Source organism: Microcaecilia unicolor, chromosome 13, assembly GCF_901765095.1.
Source record: "Microcaecilia unicolor chromosome 13, aMicUni1.1, whole genome shotgun sequence".
In the NCBI taxonomy this organism is placed as follows: domain Eukaryota; kingdom Metazoa; phylum Chordata; class Amphibia; order Gymnophiona; family Siphonopidae; genus Microcaecilia; species Microcaecilia unicolor.
In genome coordinates this window covers 96,141,819-96,163,548 of record NC_044043.1, presented here as the reverse complement: position 1 = coordinate 96,163,548, position 21,730 = coordinate 96,141,819, and the positions used below count along the sequence as shown (strand labels likewise).

General features: G+C 45.8%; 1 protein-coding gene across 1 annotated transcript in view; it reads left to right on the top strand.

The window, feature by feature from the left end:
* LOC115482471 (ephrin type-A receptor 8-like) overlaps positions 1-21,730 on the top strand; it is a 194,631-nt gene that overhangs the window by 63,514 nt on the left and 109,387 nt on the right. The window contains exon 3 of the mRNA XM_030222244.1: positions 19,108-19,771. Coding sequence (XP_030078104.1) covers positions 19,108-19,771 — 664 coding nt within the window. The remainder of the gene's footprint in view (positions 1-19,107; positions 19,772-21,730) is intronic.

The following is a 21,730-nucleotide window of genomic DNA, read 5'->3' as shown; positions in this document are numbered from 1 at the left end:
CAATGGAGGGTTAAGTGACTTGGCCAAGATCACAAGGAGCAGCAGTGGGATTTGAAGCGGCCACCTCTGGATTGCAAGACCGGTATTCTAACCACTAGGCCACTCCTCCGCTTAGTAGCTTAATTGCGTGCCCCCTAGTCCTAGTATTTTTGGAAGGCATAAACAAGCGATTCACATCTATCTTTTCCACCCCACTCAGTATTTTATATACCTCTATCATATCTCCCCAAGCTGAAGAGCCCTAGCCCTAGTCTTTCCTCATAGAGAAATCATCTCATCCCCTTTTATCATTTTCGTTGTCTTTCTCTGTACCTTTTCTAGTTCCGCAATATCTTTCTTGAGATGAGGTGACCGGAATTGCACACGGTATTCGAGGTGCGGTCGCACCATGGGATGATACACTTATTCACTCCTAGCCGAGATCATTTTCATGCACCTTTCTGACTAGGGTCCTTTCACAAAGCTGCATTGAGTAGCCTTCCTGCACCATTTATACTCCTTTATCAAATGCATGACCCCTGTTTATTTTTGAGGCAGAGCTCTGATTTCATGCTACTTTATTAATCAGCGTAAGTGGTCCTGTCTGCAGGACAAACACCTTACTGTTTAACTCGAAGCTTCTTATGTGTTTCTTGTCTGGGCTGTCTTGAACAGACAGTAAGCTCTCTAGAGCAGGAACTGCTGTATCAGTTATGTGTTTGTAAATCTCTGGACTTGGTGGTAATATTATGTAAAGGTGGTCAGAGTTACTACAGTAGCCCTCCTTCCCCAAAGACAGCCCTGCCCAGGGGTGATGGTGGGACCAAACTTAAATCAAGAAGTCTTGCAATCGGAGATTTTTTTTTTTTGGGGGGGGGGGGGGGAGCTGTCATACAAATTAATTGAAAGCAGACTGCACCACATCCTCCCTTATTTTCCTCTCTCCTTTTTCCCACCCCATAAACACACGGGGCCAGATTGTTTCTTTCTTCCCATTATCTGTATGGGGATAAAAGCTTAGTAAATTGTCCATTTGTGTTAATTTTAGAGCGTTTCTTTCTGTCTCTGGGGATTCTATCGAGATGAAGAAGGATCTTTGCATCATTTATTAAAACCCGCTTTAAACATGACGGAGAGGGAATTGCAGATTGAATGTGGGGCTGGAAAGCCTCGGTCTACACTGTGGAGATATCAAGCTGATCCCTGTCTGATTCCTCTGCACAGCCAAGAGAACCGCTTAGTCTGGTACATAGAGAATTTACATAAATTCAAAATCCTCCATCAGGAAGTGGAAATCTTATTGAGATCCTATAATTAAAGGGCTGCCAGAAAACTAGGACAGTGCAATTTGGGCAGAAATAAACTTGTCACGATTTTCTCTGTGCAGTGCACAATCGTCCCTTCTTAGTACAGACATGTAAAACAGCTTCGGAGTTATTTAAGCTTGGCAGCTTGAGCTGTGACAGATGTCTGGTATCTTCTGGAGAAGGTATTAAATGATCACATGTCTTGATTGCCACTTGGAAATGTGTAAAGCAGGGTGTATCTTCTCTCCATTAGGAGGGTATTTCTAATAAAAAGAATATCTAAATTTGCAGGCTGTGAGGAACTAAAGTCAGTGCTAGACGGACTTCTGCGGTCTGTGTCCCATATATGGCAGATCAGATCAGGACAGGCTGGAGTGGACTTTGAGGGTGAGTCCAGTAGTTGGAATGTAAGGATATTGCCAGGTAGGCTTCTACAGTCTTATGTCCTGAAAATGGCCTCTATGTATATTATCTGCTTTATATGACTGAATATATATATTCTTTACTGTCTTGTTAAATATACATACAACACAGTAGGAAAAAGCCTCAGAATTGTGAATAGCCCTTCTCGGTTTTTTTCTGGATCTCAATTGTCCCAGGAAAAAACCCCCCCAAGAAGGATTGTCTACCATTCTGAGGCTTTTTCCTACCCTGTGTATATTTAACAAGACAGTAAAGAATATTTATTTATATCCAGCCATATAGAGTAGATAATATATAGTGGATTTCTATGTGCTTGGGGGGGGGGTAAGTCCACTGATCCTTCATTTTTGTAGTTAATTACATTGTTACACAGGGGGATCCAAATTTTGTGTGACTGGGTTGAAAGGTCCCGGAGGAACCTTGGTGCTGAGAATCCTGTAGAAAGATGCTCTCTGTAGAGGTTTCTCATTGGTGAATTGGAGACCGGTCAGAGTTGGTCACTATTTCTCCACCATTAGTATCTGATGAACAGAAACTGCCCTCGCCAGGCTCCGGTTCTCTGTTCTTGAGCTCCACCTCCACTAATCAGTCTCCCTCCTGGAGATCTTAATCACGCAAATTGAAATCTCTGTTCCCCTTCTTCTGTAGCATCACTTTGGTTCCTCCTATTTCTCTTGCCTTCGTGCAGCTCTTATGATGTAACAGGGCTTTTTTTGAGGGGGTACTGAGTACTGGCACCTTTTCCATTGTCTGCTAAAATTGACCCATGGACCCCAAGTTTTAATGAAAGAGCTCAGGCTCTACACACCAATTCTGCCTTGTCATAGGTTCTGTGACTGGTTGCAGAGGGCCTGGTCGTTGTGGGGTGGGTCCCTCAGTGATCACCCCATCCCTGAAGGGCGGCCTAGCATTTGAGTACCGGCACCTTTTCCATTGTCTGCTAAAATTGACCCATGGACCCTAAGTTTTAATGAAAGAGCTCAGGTCCTACACACCAATTCTGCCTTGTCATAGGTTCTGTGACTGGTTGCAAGGGGTCTGGCTATTGTGGGATGGGTCCCTCAGTGATTACCCCGCCCCTGAAGAGTGGCCTAGCATTTGAGTACTGGCACCTTTTTTGTTACTAGGAAATATGCACTGGATGTAAACCTCCTCCTCCAGCTGGGATGGATGCAGTATATAAGCCACAGATTAAATTGTATCAGCTCAGCGTAATGCCTGTTGGGTTTTTTTTTGTTTTGTTTGGACTGCCACCTCCATAAGAACCAGGGCTGGGATTCACGTGATTCTTCACTTGTGTCTACCTGGGTATATTTCCTCTATTTTCTATGCCCTCAGTGTATCTAGTCTGGACAATGCAGTGGGTGATCCTGGGCCAGAGGCTCCACTGGGAGGGGGGGGGGGGGGGCTCCTGTAGTCATGCCTAGATCTAGCCACTAGCTCCCAGATTCTGTATAGGTGGTTCAATTTTGGGTACAGATTAAAGATCCAAGTGCAAAGTCATTGGCTAAAGTGACATAGTAAATGACGGCAGATAAAGACCTGAACAGTCCATCCAGTCTGCCCAACAAGATAAACTCTTTTTACTTGGTATGTAATACTTTATATATATACCAGAGTTTGATTTGTCCCTGCCTCTCTCAGGGCACAGACCGTAGAAGTCTGCCCAGCACTGTTCTTGTACTAAAAGTTCTGAAGCTAATATTGAAGCCCCTTAAAATTTACACTCCAGCGCATCCATATCTATTCAGTTAACGATCAGGGCATAGACTGTAGAAGTCTGCCCAGCACTCATTTAGTTTCCCAATTACCGGCGTCACCACCCAATCTCCGCTAAGATTCCGTGGATCCATTCCTTCTAAACAGGATTCCTTTGTGCTTATCCCACGCATGTTTGAATTTCATTACGGTTTTCATCTCCACCACCTCCCGCAGGAGAGCATTCCATGTATCCACCACCCTTTCCGTGAAAAAAATATTTCCTGCCCCCCTTCAACATCAATTCATGTCCTCTAGTTCTACCACCTTCCCGTCTCCGGAAAGGTTCATTTGCGGATTAATACCTTTCCAATATTTGTCCGTCTGTATCATGTCACCCCTGTTTCTCCTTTCTTCCAAGGTATACATGTTCAGGTCTCCTCGTACGGTTTGCAACGCAAATCCCATACCATTTTTGTAGCTTTTCTTTGCACCTCTTCCGGTCTTTTTACATCTTTAGCAAGATACGGCCTCCAAAACTGAACACAATACTTCAAGTGGGGCCTCACCAACGACTTGTAGAGGGGCATCAACACCTCCTTTCTTCTGCTAGTTATACCCCTCTATATGCAACCCAGCATCCTTCTGGCCACGACCGTCGCCTTGTTACATTGTTTCTTCACCTTCAGATCCTCGGACATCAACATCCCAAAGTCTCTCTCCTGAGTCGAGCTTACTAAACTCTCCCCTCCTATCCGGTATCTCTCTTTTGGGTTTCTGCACCCCAAATGCATCACTCTGAGCACTTAATTGGCAGTGATTAGGAATTAGATTCAGATCTGCCCTGTGTCCTGTTCTAGAAAATGCACACCTAAATTTCATAGCACACAACTCGAGGGGGCATGGGCTGGTCGGGAGCCTTCCTAGAATTTAGGCCAGGTGTTACAGAACATCTTAGTTGGCGTGTGTCCGGCGTAAATGCTCACGGCCAAAGTTAGGCGCGAAATACATGCTAAACTAGTATTCTATAAAGGTCATTGCATGCAGAGTGGCGTTTACAGAATGCTAGCACCTAACTTTGCATGTCATTTATTGAATCTACCCCTAGGTCTGTGGTTCCCAAACCTGGTCCTGGAGGCAGCCCAGCCAGTCAGGTTTTCAGGAGATCCACAATGAATAGTCATGAGAGAGATTGGCAATGCACTTCCTCCACTGTATGTACCGTATTTTTCGGACTATAAGACGCACCGGACCATAAGACGCACCTAGGTTTTAGAGGAGGGAAATAGGAACAAATTTTTTTTCCTTTTTCCCAACTCTAAAACCTAGGTGCTCCGGTGCGTCTTGTCCAAATGCCGCCCTCTCCCCGGCCCTGTCACCACTTCTCCCTACTCACGCGATCTTCCCTGGTGGTCTAGTGACGTCGGGGCAGGAAAGAGCCCCCTCTTTCCTGCCCAGCGCGCTGCTCTCCATCCTCCTGTATGCAGCCTGACGGTCTCGGCGAGATTCAAAATGGCCACCGAGAATTGAAGTCTCGGCGGCCATTTTGAATCTCGCCGAGACCGTCAGGCTGTATACAGGAAGATGGAGAGCAGCGCGCTGGGCAGGAAAGAGGAGGCTCTTTCCTGCCCCGACGTCACTAGACCACCAGGGAAGATCGCGTGAGTAGGGAGAAGTCTACCTTCGGACTATAAGACGCACCCCCCATTTTCCTCCCAAATTTGGGGGGAAAAAAGTGCGTCTTATAGTCCGAAAAATACGGTATTTATTTATTTATGAACATTTATACCCCACTTTTTTCCACATGAAGCAGACTCAAAGTGGCTTACAATGCACAGGTGAATCAATTACAATTACATTAGATAGGGGAGAAGGGAAAGGGAAGAGAGACCAAGATGGACGGTGGTAATCCAGATGCTGAGATGGACCAGAGTGGTACGAACAGTTCTCGGCAAGGCGATCCACAATTGGGAACTGTAGCAATACCCAGTAAGCGCAGACGAAGAGCAGAAGAAACAGCAGTATGCGGCCTGAAGAGTGGTAGTGGTCACCAGAGGCAGTTCATATGGCAGTTCAGAGAGGCCTTCTGACGGCAGGTGAAACCACAGATCTCGCACTGTAGAGGTTTCTCGCCTGTATGAATCATTCTATGCATAGCAAGGTTATGGGAGCTCCTGAAGGCGCGGGCACAATATTCACAGATGCAAACCCTTTGGTCTGTATGGTGCTTGGCATGCCGAAGCAGCTGCCTGTGAAGATGAAAAAGCCGTCTGCAAGAAGGGTCCCAGAGCCTTCCATCTCACAGCGAGCATATTGGATTGGGGGCTTTTTCAAATCTCATGAATAGTCATTGTGGATATCCTGAAAACCTGACTTGCTGGGCTGCCTCTAGGACCAGGTTTGGGACCCACTGCCCTAGGTGTTACTTTTTAATGAGGATGACTATGGTTCTGCCCCCCTGGCTGTGACAAAGACCCATCTTGGGAATCAAACCAGTTACCTCCATGTGGCAGTTCACAGCTCTGCCACTAGGCAGGCCCCAAAATACCCTTTTGTTCATTCTGTTGGTTTACATGTAATGCTGAGCGTTGTCCGTTAGAGCTGTTCACTGTTACTTTTCCTATATTCCTCAGGGGTGTATGGCCAGAACCATTTCTGCTCATTTCCCATGTCATTTATGGGAATGTTCATTTTGTCCAAGAAGTTTTGGGCATCTTTTCATTATGAGAGCAATGTCATTAGCGTGAGTTCTTTTGGAAATAGCATGTACTTTTTTTAAGTTTTTTTTTTTTTTTAAATTGTGGGTTCTTTTTGCAAAGAGTGTGCAACATAGAGAGAATAACAAAAGTTTCAAAGCCAGTATAATGCAGCCTATGAATACAAACTCATAGCTAATCATCAAATAAATAAGTCTTTAACATCTTCCTAAAAACTAAATAAGAGAGTTTTCATATTAACAGGAAATGTGTTCCAGATACGTTCCCCCCTGAAAATGGAAAGAGTTCTCCATAATCGATTTTAATCTTGACACATTTCACTGTAGGGTAACCTATTGTTAAAATCCTGTGGAAATAAAGGTTTCTCCTCAAAGAGGGAATAGACGACTAATCCACCGACCCCTCTGCATTTAATCCAAAAAGTGATTTGAAAACTAAGCATCATATCTTAAATTTAATACGTCGACATACTGGTAACCAGTGGAGTTTATTAAGAATAGGTGTTACACTATCAAAGCGACCCACACCAAAGATTCCTTTATGTTTATCCCACGTATTTTTGAACTCCGTTACCTTTTTCATCTCCCACCACCTCCTGCGGGAGGGCATTTTAAGTATCCACCACTCTCTCTGTGAAAAAATACTTCCTGACATTTTTCTTGAGTCTGCCCCCCTTCAACCTCAATTCATGTCCTCTAGTTCTACCGCCTTCCCATCTACGGAAAAGGTTCGTTTGCGGATTAATACCTTTCAAATATTTGAACGCCTGTACCATATCACCCCTGTTTCTCCTTTCCTCCAGGGTATACATGTTTACAAAATACAAGCTTAGCACGCAATTTCGTGTTTAACTTTGGGCATGAGGGACTTCCTTTCCCGCCCAAGTATTGTCAATTAGGTGCAGAAATGCAAGTGTTCTATAACTGCAAATCTAAATGCTGGGAATGTCCCCGAGCCACCCATGCCTCTCCCCTGGCAATGCCCCCTTTGGCGTTGTGAGTGATAGGTTATAGGGCAGATCCGCACGCAACTACCGACAACGGCCAATTAGCGCTTGTGCCCGAAATTGTGAACTCAACTTTCGGCAACCTATGCAAAAGCCACGTGCAAATCTGCCTTCAAGCCAAAACAATGCTAATTTAAGCAGAAGGGAGAACAAATCTCATACTTGCATGGTATGAATTATAGTAGAATAAAATTCTAGTTGTTTATCTGTTCACTGTGTTAAACGAGTCGGTCACTGAACAAAGGGAGGGACAGTACAGTTATATTTTTGTGATTATCCGTCCTGGAATGAATAATGGAGTAGAAACCTCCCAATGGCATTTTACAAGACTGAGGATCACATGATCTGAGATGCAGCTAATCCACATCTTTTTTTTTTTACATTTGTACCCCGCACTTTCCCACTCATGGCAGGCTCAATGCAACTTACATGGGGCAATGGAGGGTTATGTGACTTGCGCAGAGTCACAAGGAGCTGCCTGTGCCTGAAGTGGGAATCGAACTCAGTTCCCTAGGACCAAAGTCCACCACCCTAACCACTAGGCCACTCCTCCACTGTTGCTACTATTTGAGATTCTACATGGAATGTTGCTATTCCACTAGAAGTCGGCCCTTGCAGATCACCAATGTGGCCGCGCAGGCTTCTGCTTCTGTGAGTCTGACGTCCTGCACGTATGTGCAGGACGTCAGACTCACAGAAACAGAAGCCTGCGCAGCCTTCTACATGGAATGTTGCTAGTGGAATAGCAACATTCCATGTAGAATCTCCAATAGTGTCTATTTTATTTTTGTTACATTTGTACCCTGCGCTTTCCCACTCATGGCAGGCTCAATGTGGCTTACATGGGGCAATGGAGGGTTAAGTGACTTGCCCAGAGTCACAAGGAGCTGCCTGTGCCTGAAGTGGGAATCGAACTCAGTTCCTCAGTTCCCCAGGACCAAAGTCCACCACCCTAACCACTAGGCCACTCCTCCACTCCACTTCCAGTGTTTCGTTACTACCCAATAAACAATGATACTAATGGGGTCCTTTTACTAAACTGCCCTCATGCTGGCGCGTGTTTTAGTGGCACGCAGATTCATTTTTTCAGCGCACCTGCAAAAAAATGCCTTTTTAAAAATTTTTGCCAAAAATGGACATGCGGCAAAATAAAAATCAGCATACATCCATTTTGGGTCTGAGACCTTACCGCTAGCCATCGACTTAGTGGTAAGGTCTCATGCGTTAACCAGGTGGTAATGACTTGCGTGCGTAGTTGATGCAGGCCAGAAAAAAAAAAATTATTTTTCAGATCCTCAGAAGCTTAGTGGAGATTGGGTGGCAGAGCCGATGGTGGGAGGTGAGGCTAGTGGTTGGGAGGCGGGGCTAGTGCTGGGCAGACTTCTATGGTCTGTGCCCTGAAAATGGCAGATGCAAATCAAGGTCAGGTATACACAAAAAGTAGCACATGTGAGTTTATCTTGTTGGGCAGACTGGATGGACCGTGAAGGTCTTTCTCTGCTGTCATCTACTATGTTACTATGTAAAGAGAGTCTGCACAGAACTGCCTCTCGGTACATGTAACATGCATGTATTAATGGTTGAAAGAGGTGTCTGGGATGTACAGGCCCAAAATTGTGAGTGAGATTGAGGCGATAGTGTCCTTAAGAGCCAACGTTTCAAAATTATTGGGGGTGCTAAGCCCAATGGAAATTACCCCTTCTTGGACACACAAAATCTTCTCAATATTGGGGGGGGTGCTCAAGCCCCCACAGAACCGGCTCCTATGATAGCGTCCATCCTTTGTCAAACTGTCCTCTCTTGTGGTGAAGTAGAGGCAGCCAAAGCAAAAAAGAAATCCTTGTGATAATTAATCCAATTGTGGCATACAGGTAAAAATAATTCCTTTCTAGCCTGGAGAAGGAAAGAGGGAGAAATCTCTGGGTCACTTCCTACCAAATAGAATCTCACCAAGTAATAGCAGAAACCGTCAGGGGCTGCTTGAACTTCAAAGCATTTCCTGAGGAGGCTGGAAACATCTGTCGCTTCCGCAGGGAGACCTCTCTGCCCCTTATATTACGCACAGCAGTCAGTGAGTTTTCAAAAATTTGTCTTTCTACACACAAGATCAAAGCGAAGTACATCACAGTCACATAATACTGATCGTACAATAAACGAAACTGAATAAAAAAAAAATTTAAACCCAAGAAAAGCAAATTTATATCTACTTTCATTGTTAAGCCGTCTGGCAGGGAAAAAGTATATACAGGCCAATATTCAAAAGCAATTATCGTTTATCGTTTATTCATTTACTAGACCATCACTTATTACAAAAGTAAATCAGAACGGTTTACCATATAAAATAACATTAAAATAATATTAAAACAGTAAGTAAAACATACTCTGAAATCCATTTGTGATAGGAAAGCAGTACAAAAAGACAACGCACATACAGATTTCACAGATAACAGCCTCTGCTCACCAGAATTTTCAGAGGCAGGAGTGGGACCGAGCATGAGCGGAGCCAGGGAAGTTCCGCCACGTATTCGAAGAGTGGCAATATTTATTTATTTTATTTTTGTTACATTTGTACCCCGCGCTTTCCCACTCATGGCAGGCTCAATGCGGCTTACATGGGGCAATGGAGGGTTAAGTGAGTTGCCCAGAGTCACAAGGAGCTGCCTGTGCCTGAAGTGGGAATCGAACTCAGTTCCTCAGGACCAAAGTCCACCACCCTAACCACTAGGCCACTCCTCCACTGTTGCTACTATTTGAGATTCTACATGGAATGTTGCTATTCCACTAGCAACATTCCATGTAGAAGTCGGCCCTTGCAGATCACCAATGTGGCCGCACAGGCTTCTGCTTCTGTGAGTCTGACGTCCTGCACGTATGTGCAGGACGTCAGACTCACAGAAACAGAAGCCTGCGCAGCCTTCTACATGGAATGTTGCTAGTGGAATAGCAACATTCCATGTAGAATCTCCAATAGTATCTATTTTATTTTTGTTACATTTGTACCCTGCGCTTTCCCACTCATGGCAGGCTCAATGCGGCTTACATGGGGCAATGGAGGGTTAATTGACTTGCCCAGAGTCACAAGGAGCTGCCTGTGCCTGAAGTGGGAATCGAACTCAGTTCCTCAGGACCAAAGTCCACCACCCTAACCACTAGGCCACTCCTCCACTGTTGCTACTATTTGAGATTCTACATGGAATGTTGCTATTCCACTAGCAACATTCCATGTAGAAGTCGGCCCTTGCAGATCACCAATGTGGCCGCACAGGCTTCTGCTTCTGTGAGTCTGACGTCCTGCACGTATGTGCAGGACGTCAGACTCACAGAAACAGAAGCCTGCGCAGCCTTCTACATGGAATGTTGCTAGTGGAATAGCAACATTCCATGTAGAATCTCCAATAGTATCTATTTTATTTTTGTTACATTTGTACCCTGCGCTTTCCCACTCATGGCAGGCTCAATGCGGCTTACATGGGGCAATGGAGGGTTAATTGACTTGCCCAGAGTCACAAGGAGCTGCCTGTGCCTGAAGTGGGAATCGAACTCAGTTCCTCAGTTCCCCAGGACCAAAGTCCACCACCCTAACCACTAGGCCACTCCTCCACTCCATATTGGGTCTGCCATCCGGATAACATAGGACAGACAAAAGGTTGTTCTAGTCAGGGCTGTTGAGTTGTTACTTGAATCCTTCTATTCTGACTCTATTTTTTTTTCTGCTGTCTGTCCCAGACTCCAACTCATACTAAGTGTAGTAAATCAAAGAGAAACAACAAATTCCACAGAATCCAAAATGGCTCATTATTCAGGGGAAAAGCCTCAAAGAGCTCCCAGACATAAACTTGATCTGACGGAGCTAAAATGGACTAAACTGTTCTGTCTTCATCATAGGCAAAAACCCCGATTCCACAGATCTAGAAACTTTAAATGCCTGTGGTAATTTTTTCAAAATTTTTCTATTTTTTTGATACACAAAAACAAACTGTTATCCGTGCATAATACACCGTGATTTGAACACACTATCCGATTTATCTTACTTATCTTAAATCGAACGGTGTTCACTGGATGCTGCCCTCCGCTATGCGGTCCTCCACTTGCCGCCCTGAGCCGACGGTGGCCAGCGTCAGACTCAGAAACAGAACGAAGCCTTGCGCCAGAAGGAGAGGACCTTGGCTGGCGGGGGAGGGTTGGCTGCAGGAGGGGGGGTCGAGAGGGTCATCGGCGGGGGGGGGGGGGGGGGGGGGGGGGTCAAACTTGGTGGTGGGGGGGGGGCTAAAATGTGCCCCCTCACCTCGGGCTCTGGACCCCCTCCCACCGAAGTCTGGCTACGCCCCTGCATAACGCAACACTTTTCCCTCTGTTTACAAAGCCAGGCAACATTGCTGAAACAGTCCATTCAAAGTACTTCAATGCCTTTGTAAACGGGGGGGGGGGGGGGGGGGGCCTTTATTTTTATAGTCTTCAATATTTTGCAGTTCGATGTGGGTTCTATGCAAAGAAGCCGGACAAGCCAGGACTTACAATTTTAAACACAATCAGAGATAAACTAATACAATCAATTCCTATCGCATTTTTGAAACCCGTTTGTTTTAAGCGACCGTCTACAACTTACGTAATCTGATGCTTCTGTTATCAATGAAGAAATGTCTTTACCTAACTTAGGGGCCCTTTTTCAAAGCCGCGGGACGGCTAACGAGTGGGTAGCATGCGCCAAATTGACACTACCACCAGGGTGGCATGTGTACCTGGTGGTAATTCTGAGTGTGGAATGTGCTGAATCCCGTGGGGGGGGGGGAGGCATTGTGGTAATCGGCAGCGCAATCACGTTGGCACGCTCTGCATGGTTACCGCACAGGTAGCGCGTGAGCCCTTACTGCTAAATCGATGGCTGGCAGTAAGGACTCGGTCCATAAACAGGCGCTCGCTAGTTTTAATTTTTGCGCGCTCCCATTTCCCAGCCCGTTAAAAAGAAATGGCCTTTTCTCCAGCCACAGTAAAAAGTGGCCCGGCACGTGCCCAAAAGACGCACCCATGCTACCGCAGGCCACATTTTACCGTGGCTTTGTAAAAGGACCCCTTAGCTGCCTGATAAGAAAATATAGAATCGGTACATTTGTTCCTTGCTTTACCCTTTCGTAGTTGGAAAAGAAGACAAATTTACAAATTGAGTAGACCATGCTAAGTTCAACGAAACAAAAACATTGCATTGAATAAAAAAGGTGCCAGACCATAAGAAATCTTATACATGAAAATTGAAATAAAAATTCTAGAACATACTGGCAACCAATGAACTTTGGCATAATATGCCGAGAGCCGATCAGATTGTTTCAGAGAGGTCAGCCTCGGTGTTGTGTTCTGAACCGTCTGTAACGTCCTCAACAATAACTGAGAACAATTCAGATAGGCAACGTTGCAGTAGTCCAAAGAACTAAGCAATAAAGCCTGAACCAGCAACCAAAACTGATGTTTTCTAAAATATTTTTGAATACGACGTAATTTGCCCATAAGGAAAAAAGCTTTCTCAACCACCTTATTTACTTGAAGCTCCAATGAGCCTGTTGAGTCCAGGAAAAACTCCCAAAGCTCTCACAGAGGAGGAAAAAAGAATAAACATGTCGATGAATCACAATGTTAGGTTCTGTTCCCCCCCCCCCCCCCCCCCCCCCCAGAACCAGTAATTAATAATAGCTTTGTTTTTTCGGTGTTCAGTTTTAATCTATGAACTGTCATCTAGTGTTCTACAGCACCAAAAACCATATGCAAAATAGGCAACTCAGGTGAAACCTCCACCTGCACTGGGAGAAGGACAGTTATTTCATCAGCATAATTAATAAATAAATAAATACAACCCGTAATTTCTCCAATACAAAACCCAAAGAATGTATGTATAAATTAAATAACAAGAGGGATAGTAGAGAACCTTGTGGAACCCCACGTACATTGCTCCAACAACCTGACAAGTCCCGCAGACATACTAACTCTATACTTTCCTACTGAGAAAAAAAACCCCAGAGCCAGGATATAATTACACCTGTAATCCTGATTGATATCAAAATCAACCAATTCAAATGTGTGCAATCAATCAGATTGGAAGATCAGTGCTTTTCCCCCCTTCACTGACCCCAGCGTGACTGTATCCGATAGAGGACCCACTACAGTCTCGGTACTAAAATTTGATCGAAACCCCAGTTATGAAAAATGAAGAATTCCATTCTGTTCCAGAAAGTGTGACAATGGAGATGCGATCAAAGCTTCCATTAATTTCAGAAACAAAGGTATCGATGCGATTGGCCTGTAATTTGTGGCCGTTCCCACCGATTCCCTAACATCCTTCAATATAGGGCGTAACAATGATCCCCCCCCCCCCCAATTCAGCATCACCGATGGAGGGCAACCACCCAACCTACAAGAAGATCTAACATATAGAGTCTAAACATCTGAGCAAACTGGCTGAACCATCTAAGTCTTTATCTAATAACTACTACTACTATTTAACATTTCTGCAGCACTGTACAATTAACAAAGAAGGACAGTCCCTGCTCAAAGGAGCTTACAATCTAAAGGACAAAAAGTGCAGTCTATCAAGATTGAGGCAGTCTAGATTTCCTGGATAGAGGCACAATGGTTAGATGCCGAAAGTGACATTGAAGAGGTGGGCTTTGAGCAAGGATTTGAAGATGGGTAGGGAGGGGGCTTGGCGTAGGGGCTCAGGAAGTTTATTCCAAGCATAGGGTGAGGCGAGGCAAAAAGGGCGGAGTCTGGAGTTGGCGGTAGTGGAGAAGGGTACTAAGAGGAGGGATTTGTCTTGAGCGGAGGTTATGGGTAGGAGCGTAAGGGGAGATGAGGGTAGAGAGGTAGTGAGGGGCTGCAGATTGAGTGCATTTGTAGGTTAGTAGGAGAAGCTTGAACTGTATGCGGTGACTAAAATACGTGTGCTGAAATGCAAAGTTTTTGGTTAATTCAGTATAGGTGGAGTTAGGAAAGCTTTGCAAGGTAGACTAAATATAGCGGAGGAGTGCAATATTAGTAGGATGCTGAGAATATCTTAGACAGAAGAATTCAAGAAGTTCTCGAAAGTAATTTAATAATAGGTCAGTTTTCAGGATACATTAGAGCTGTGTTCTTCATTGCAAGGCCCGAGGGCCAGTGGTGGCCTCCGTCAACCCTGTGTGTTGCCCTCTGACTCTTTCCCCAATACACAATCTCCACCTTTCCTTCACTCTGGCTGCTGGAATACCGCCATAAAAGTTATCGAGGCTGATATTCAGACCATAGGAACCAGTCCAGCTAACGCCCGCGGACAGAGGTGAGAGACCTGATATTCAAGGTTTCCGGTGACCAGCATTGAACATCATCCGATTTATTTGTGGCCGGTTCAAACATAACTGACCAAGCCAATATTCTGCACTGGCTGGTTACGTTTGAACCAGCCAAAGATAGGCCCTGCTATTTTAGCGGCCCCAGTTTGGCCTCCAAACTTAGCCGGCAGTGCACTGAATATAACCGGTTAGCCTCTAAGCACTGACCAGAAACATTCAGCAGGAGATGACCAGCCATCTCCCTCTGAGTATTTGTTGATAGCCAGTTAAGCACTATTTAACCAGGCCAGTTAAATAGCGCTAAATATCTGGGGGGGGCGAGAGGGGGGTCTGTGTTTAATACCTGTACCATTAACCTCTCATTGAGTTTGAGCTGTGGGCTGCCCAAAATACCACTCCATTCTCCCAAGACAGGTGGAGCCCCCAATTTACTGCGCGCCATGCGATGCTGGACTAAAACAGTCCTCTAGCGAAAGTATAGGGGGAGAAGAATCAACTTGAAGGGGGTGGGGGTAGAGGTTGACAGGGTGTCTGATGCATTGTCTGAGGTTAATCTTTTTTTTTCTCACATTGAAGTTTATTTCACAAACTGTCCCCCACTAGAAAAACGGTGAAAAATCTCGTTAGAGAAGAAAATCTTGTAGTAATGAACAAGGGAAGATGGACATAAATGTAAGAATAACATTAGTAACTAAATGTGTTGGCTGAGCTGCCAACCCAAGCTCTTGACAGACTGCCAGAGATGAAAATAAATGGAAGGTCATCTTCACCACTAACATCTAGAAAGATGAATCGCACAAGTAAATCATGACTGCAAGAAACCGGAAGGGTCTGACTGGAGATAGACAACTCGGTATGTTCCTCGTATCCTGAATTGTTCCCTTGAGCATCCTTGCCCGCTGTTATGAGAGAGGAGACACGCTGGATCAAGATGGGCTTTATGTTCTTAAGTCTGTAATCGGCCTGCTTGTTGGTTTTGAACTGCAGTAGGATCCGTTCCTAAGGAGAAGGGAGGTGAGGGCCAGAAGTCCTTTCTGAAGATAAAGGGAATTCCATAAGGAGGTGGTCTCCACCCAGGCCTCTCACAAACTGATCCACTGCTGACTATACCGACAGGCCCGAGGAGGAACGTTTCCACAGAAACAGTTGCTTTAAAATTAGAGTTTGCAAATGCGTTTTGTGACCTATCACGTATAAGAGTTGTGTTACCTGATATTTGGAACTGGAAATGCAAGCAGTACTGAGATTTCACAATTCTGCAATCATTTTTCTTCTATAAATGTTTGTTTATTTATTTATTTATTTGTGGCATTTATACCCCGCTCTTTCCCGCTCGATAGCAGGTTCAGTGCGGGCTTACAAAGTATGGTACAAAGTATCGCATAGATGACAACGTTACATAGAGTAGGACAAAAGCAGTGGCGTACCAAGGTAGGGGCGGTCCGCCCCGGGTGCACGCTGCTGGGGGGGGGGGGGGGGGGGTGCCGCGCGCCTGTCAGCTCTTCGTTTTCATTTTCTCTCTGCCCCGGAACAGGTTACTTCCTGTTCCGGGGCAGAGGGAGCATGGAAACGAAGAGCCGACAGGCGCGCGGAACCCCCCCCCCCCCCCCCCCGCGGCGTGCACCCGGGGGGGGGGGGGTTCTTTCGCCGGAGGGTCGCGCTGCACCTGGGGGGTTATTTCGCCGGGGGGGCACTGCACCCGGGGGGCGGGGCGGATCTGTCAGCGCCCCTAGGAACGCCACTGGACAAAAGTAATAGGTGTGGGGAGAGAATTGTAGTGTGGGTGATGCTAGTGGTGTGAATTTGGGTCGGGTTTAGGATTGGTCATTTGGGTAGGCTTGTTTGAAGAGGTAAGTCTTCAGCAGTTTTCTGAAGGGTAGGTATAAATATGTTAAATTTAAAGTCCTGCTGTCCCCCCCCCCCCCCCCCCCCAATGTCTGATTGGCTATGGATGATATCTTTTTCTTGTGGCTAACAGTAATATGCCCATTCTTTACAAAACTTTACTACCTGAGCAAGGCGAAGAGGGGCCGTAACCCGCACGGAGCGGCAGGTACAAGTCGAGCCACTGTACTGGTCTTTATCTGCTGTCATTTCCTGTGTTCCTGTATTTATGCTTTGCCCCATACACAGCACCCAGCAAGGCAAAAATATAAAGCAGTTACAATGTATCATTCCACTAGACCCCTGATGGCGAACCTATGACACGCGTGTCAGCACTGACACGCGGCGGCGCCGCAGTGTGGTCCGCCCTCCCTTCTCGCTCCCGGAAACTAACCTTAAAGCCTCTTTTCACGTCGCAGCAAGCAGCAGCAGGGCACGCCACTCCTTATTTCCGTGTCCCGCCCTCGCCTGACGTAACGTCCGCGAGGGCGGAGCACAGAAGGAAGGACGAGAGGTCTGCCCTGCTGCTGCTTGCTGCGACGTGAAAGGAGGCTTTAAGGTTAGTTCTGGGCCCGGTAGCGGGTGGAGGGGGGGCCCAGCGACCTCGGGTGGGCAGCGATCTCGGGTAGGGGGGGGGCCCGGGGGCGGTCCTAGTAGCAGTGATTTTTCTCGAAGTGACACACCTCCCGAGTTATGCTCATTTTTTTTGGCGAATTTTGACACACCAAGCTCAAAAGGTTGCCCATCACTGCACTAAGGTAATTGCAAGAAAATCTAAAGGCCTAACAGAATGTGTCCTCCTGGGTTTCCCGGTTGGAGTGTTGCCTTGATGAAGTATTTCTATGTATTTCTTAAATTCCATTTCTTTAATATAGGAACGTATGATTGTCTTCTTCAGTGGGAAAGGACCAGGGAGTCCTGGGTAAAGGTGACAAGCCTGTCTGGCTAACAGCTGAGAAGTATCCCTTGCTGGAGCAGTAGAGATGTGAACCACTGGGCAGAGAGGCTAGTGCCAGCTGGTCCATGTCTGTTCCTCTACTGTATCAGTATTGTTAAAATTCCCCCATTTGATGAAGATTTTGCCTTTTGTCTCTTTCATTTGAACCAGTAATAGGACTAATTCTGTCCAGTCCAGCCTTTTCATCCTCTGCAAGTGAAAGTCCTGGTAGATTCTTTGCCAAGACACTCTTGATAGCTCAGTTAACAGTTAACGGGGGCAGTCTTGTGTGCAGTTCTCTAATGTTATTGCTACTGAAATATCTTGGGGGGGGGGGGGGGGGGGAGAACATTCTCCTGCTTCAGGTACAAATTAATAGTCTTGATATGAGTGAGATTTGCCAGCTGTAAGGCCCAAAAGCTCCCAGTCTCTCTACAAACCCCCAAAACGGTTCTTTGAGCCTAACTTAAAAAACAACAAGGCAAGCGATCTGCAAAATCCAATGTGGAAAAAGAAGCCAGCAGATCAATATAACATCAGAAAGATTTTATTGAAGATACCGCATGTAAACAAATTTGCCCGACACAGGCCGTGTTTCGCCCACCAAGGGCTGCGTCAGGGGCTAATTTGAAACCTTCTGAAAAGAGCAACTCTAAAAACGGTGTATAATAGATTGGAAAAAACCAGCGCATACAGCAGTGCATCTGCTTGCGTTGTGTTAAGAGTCACATCATTTTAGGCATCTGCTGTATGCGCTGGTTTTTTCCAATCTATTATACACCACAAGTTTTCCGTCTTGCCCCATCCTTGGCCACCTTTAAATCTAGACTGAAAGCCCACCTCTTTAACATTGCTTTTGACTCGTAACCACTCGCCTCCACCTACCCTCCTCTCTTCCTTCCCGTTCACATTAATTGATTTGATTTGCTTACTTTACTTATTTTTTGTCTATTAGATTGTAAGCTCTTTGAGCAGGGACTGTCTTTCTTCTATGTTTGTGCAGCGCTGCGTATGCCTTGTAGCGCTATAGAAATGCTAAATAGTAGTAGTAGCAACATTCCATCTAGAATCTCCAATAGTAGTAGACTTTGCGCCTTCTGTCTCGCTGTACCCTACGCCTGGAATAAACTTCCTGAGCCCCTACGTCTTGCCCCATCCTTGGCCACCTTTAAATCTAGACTGAAAGCCCACCTCTTTAACATTGCTTTTGACTCGTAACCACTTGTAACCACTCGCCTCCACCTACCCTCCTCCCTTCCTTCCCGTTCACATTAATTGATTTGATTACTTTATTTTTTGTCTATTAGATTGTAAGCTCTTTGAGCAGGGACTGTCTTTCTTCTATGTTTGTGCAGCGCTGCGTACGCTTTGTAGCGCTATAGAAATGCTAAATAGTAGTAGTAGTTTTTAGAGTTGCTCCTTTCAGAAGGTTTCAAATTAGCCCCTGACGCAGCCCTTGGTGGGCGAAACACGGCCTGTGTCGGGCAATTTGTTTACATGCGGTATTTTCAATAAAATCTTTCTGATGTTATATTGATCTGCTGGCTTCTTTGAGCCTAACTTTGCATAATTGTTCTCAGGTCTGTAGCTATCAAGTTTCTCGTTTTTAACTTGTTTTCTGTCTCTCCCTGCATCTCCCTTCTCTGTCTCTCCTTGTTACATCCTATATTTACTTCTCTCCTGTAATCTTTCTATCTCCATTTTCCTTTTTTTTTTTGCTTTTGTTTTTTCCTCTTTCTCCTCTTCCTTCCTTCCTGCGTTTTTTTCCCCCTTTTCATTTCTGTCCGTTCTTCATTCCTTCCTTCCTCTTCCCATTCCGTCTCTCCCTGTTCTTTCTCTGCAGTGGGATTCCATCAGTGAGATGGACGAGCGTTTCATTCCCATCCACACCTACCAGGTGTGTAACGTCCTGACTCCTAACCAGAACAACTGGCTGCGGACAAACTGGGTGCAAAGGGAGGGGGCGTGGCGGGTGTACGCTGAGATCAAATTCACACTGCGGGACTGTAACAGCATGCCCGGTGTGCTGGGTACGTGCAAGGAGACCTTCAACCTCTATTACCTGGAGTCCGACCGGGACCTTGGCAGCAGCATCCGAGAGAGCCAGTTCCTAAAGATCGACACCATCGCCGCAGACGAGAGTTTCACTGGTGTAGACTTGGGGGTCCGTCGCCTCAGACTGAACACAGAAGTGCGGGGAGTCGGGCCTCTGGCCAAGCGGGGCTTCTACCTTGCCTTCCAGGACGTAGGGGCTTGCATCGCTATAATCTCTGTCAGGATCTACTATAAGAAGTGTCCTGCTTTGGTGAGGAACTTAGCAGCCTTCTCGGAAGCCGTGACTGGTGCCGACTCTTCCTCCCTGGTGGAGGTGCAGGGACAATGTGTGGCGCACTCTGAGGAAAGAGACACCCCCAAAATGTACTGTAGCTCTGAAGGGGAGTGGCTTGTCCCCATCGGAAAATGCGTGTGCAGTGCAGGCTACGAGCAGCAGAGGGACGCCTGCATAGGTGAGTCCCAAACCTTCCTGTACCCTGCCTTCCCCTGGGTGTTTTCTTTGTTGTTTGTGGCTTATAGGAGAGGCCTGAATCATTTTACCACTAGGCTATTACTGGGATGGAAGTGAAACCACATTTTATTTACCAGCTTGTTGCTCCGTTTTTTGGGGGAGGGGGGAGGGGAAGAGAAAGACTAAGGATAGATGAGTAAGCAAAAGGAGATCAAGCAATTTCTGTCTCTGATGTATAGCCAGCCACACAGTGTGAATAGGAGGATGGGAATTGGCCAGTGCCTGTTCCAGAAAGTTCAATCCCTCTGTCAGTAAATGGTTGCAGAAAAAGTATTCTAAGCACTAAACTAAGCTTATAGAAATTGGAAGCCTTAGAATAGGCAGGTGCAGGTAGCCTGGCATGTCAGGGAAGGGAAATGGGACTTGATATACTGCCTTTCTGAGGTTTTTGCAACTACGTTCAAAGTGGTTTACATATATGGAGGAGTGTGGAGGAGTGGCCTAGTGGTTAGGGTGGTGGACTTTGGTCCTGGGGAACTGAGGAACTGAGTCGATTCCCACTTCAGGTACAGGCAGCTCCTTGTGACTCTGGGCAAGTCACTTAACCCTCCATTGCCCCAGGTACAAATAAGTACCTGTATACAATATGTAAGCCGCATTGAGCCTGCCATGAGTGGGAAAGTGCGGGGTACAAATGTAACAAAAATATATATATATATATATTCAGGTACTTATTTTGTACCAGGGGCAACGGAGGGTTAAGTGACTTGCCCAGAGTCACAAGGAGCTGCAGTGGGAATCGAACTCAGTTCCCCAGGATCAAAGTCCACTGCACTAACCACTAGGCTACTCCTCCACTCATTCCACCAATCAGAGCCAACCTCATCAGTGATGTCACAATGGCTTGATTGCCTGATACTTGGCTCACTTCTGATATTGTGATGTCATAAGGGAAATGGGACTTGATATACCGCCTTTCTGAGATTTTTGCAACTACATTCAAAGCGATTTACATATATTCAGGTAATTTTGTACCAGGGGCAATGGAGGGTTAAGTGACTTGCCCAGAGTCACAAGGAGCTGCAGTGGGAATCAAACCCAGTTCCCCAGGATCAAAGTCCACTGCACTAACCACTAGGCTACTTGTCAGCCTCTGAGTGAAATGAAAACACACCCAAACTTTAGGGGAGAGAGTTTGAGGAAATTGTAGGTTTTCTTTGGGTCATCCCGGTCAGATGCTCTTGATAACTCAGTTCAAGGTAGCCAGGAGGGGTGTAGAAAGGAAGCCTAGAGAGGGGTTTTAATCTCCAGGGATCCCAGAGGATGGACACATATCTGAACCTCTGTTGTACATTGTCCTTGCTGGGGTCTGCTGCTGGGAGTGTGTCTGTCATCACCTGACCATTCCAGCAGCTGCAGAAGTCACTTTGGCATGAGTCAGGCAGTGACCACAGTTGCTTTTGGGATGTATTCTGGACGGGGTGCACTGAGTTTGAACAGGTGCCTCACAGAGGAGGTTTAGGATACACACAGCCCTGTCCTGCTGTAACTTAGGGAACGTGAGGGGAGGCAAAGCTGCTTCTATGTAGAACCCTGGCCCTCATTTCCAGTCCGGTTTTTCAAGATATCTCTAATAAATGTCCATCTTCCCTTCTTAATGAGTGACTTAATTTCACTCGACTTACAAATATTTGTCTCTCCCAAAAAGTAACTATAAACACTATTCTCAAGTCAATTTTATTTACTAAAAGACAAAAGCTTTCCTAAACATAAATCCCATACAGCTTCCCCCAGCCGCTAATAACTCTTTTCTATTACTAAAATGATTTCTCACTTGGTCTTTCTTCTGAAGGAACAAGTTAGATGCAAATGCTGATCCTCCAATAAACAAAATAATTCTTACAATTTCACACCGTATCTTTCTATTGCTCAGATGTAAACAGCAAAATACATCGCCTTG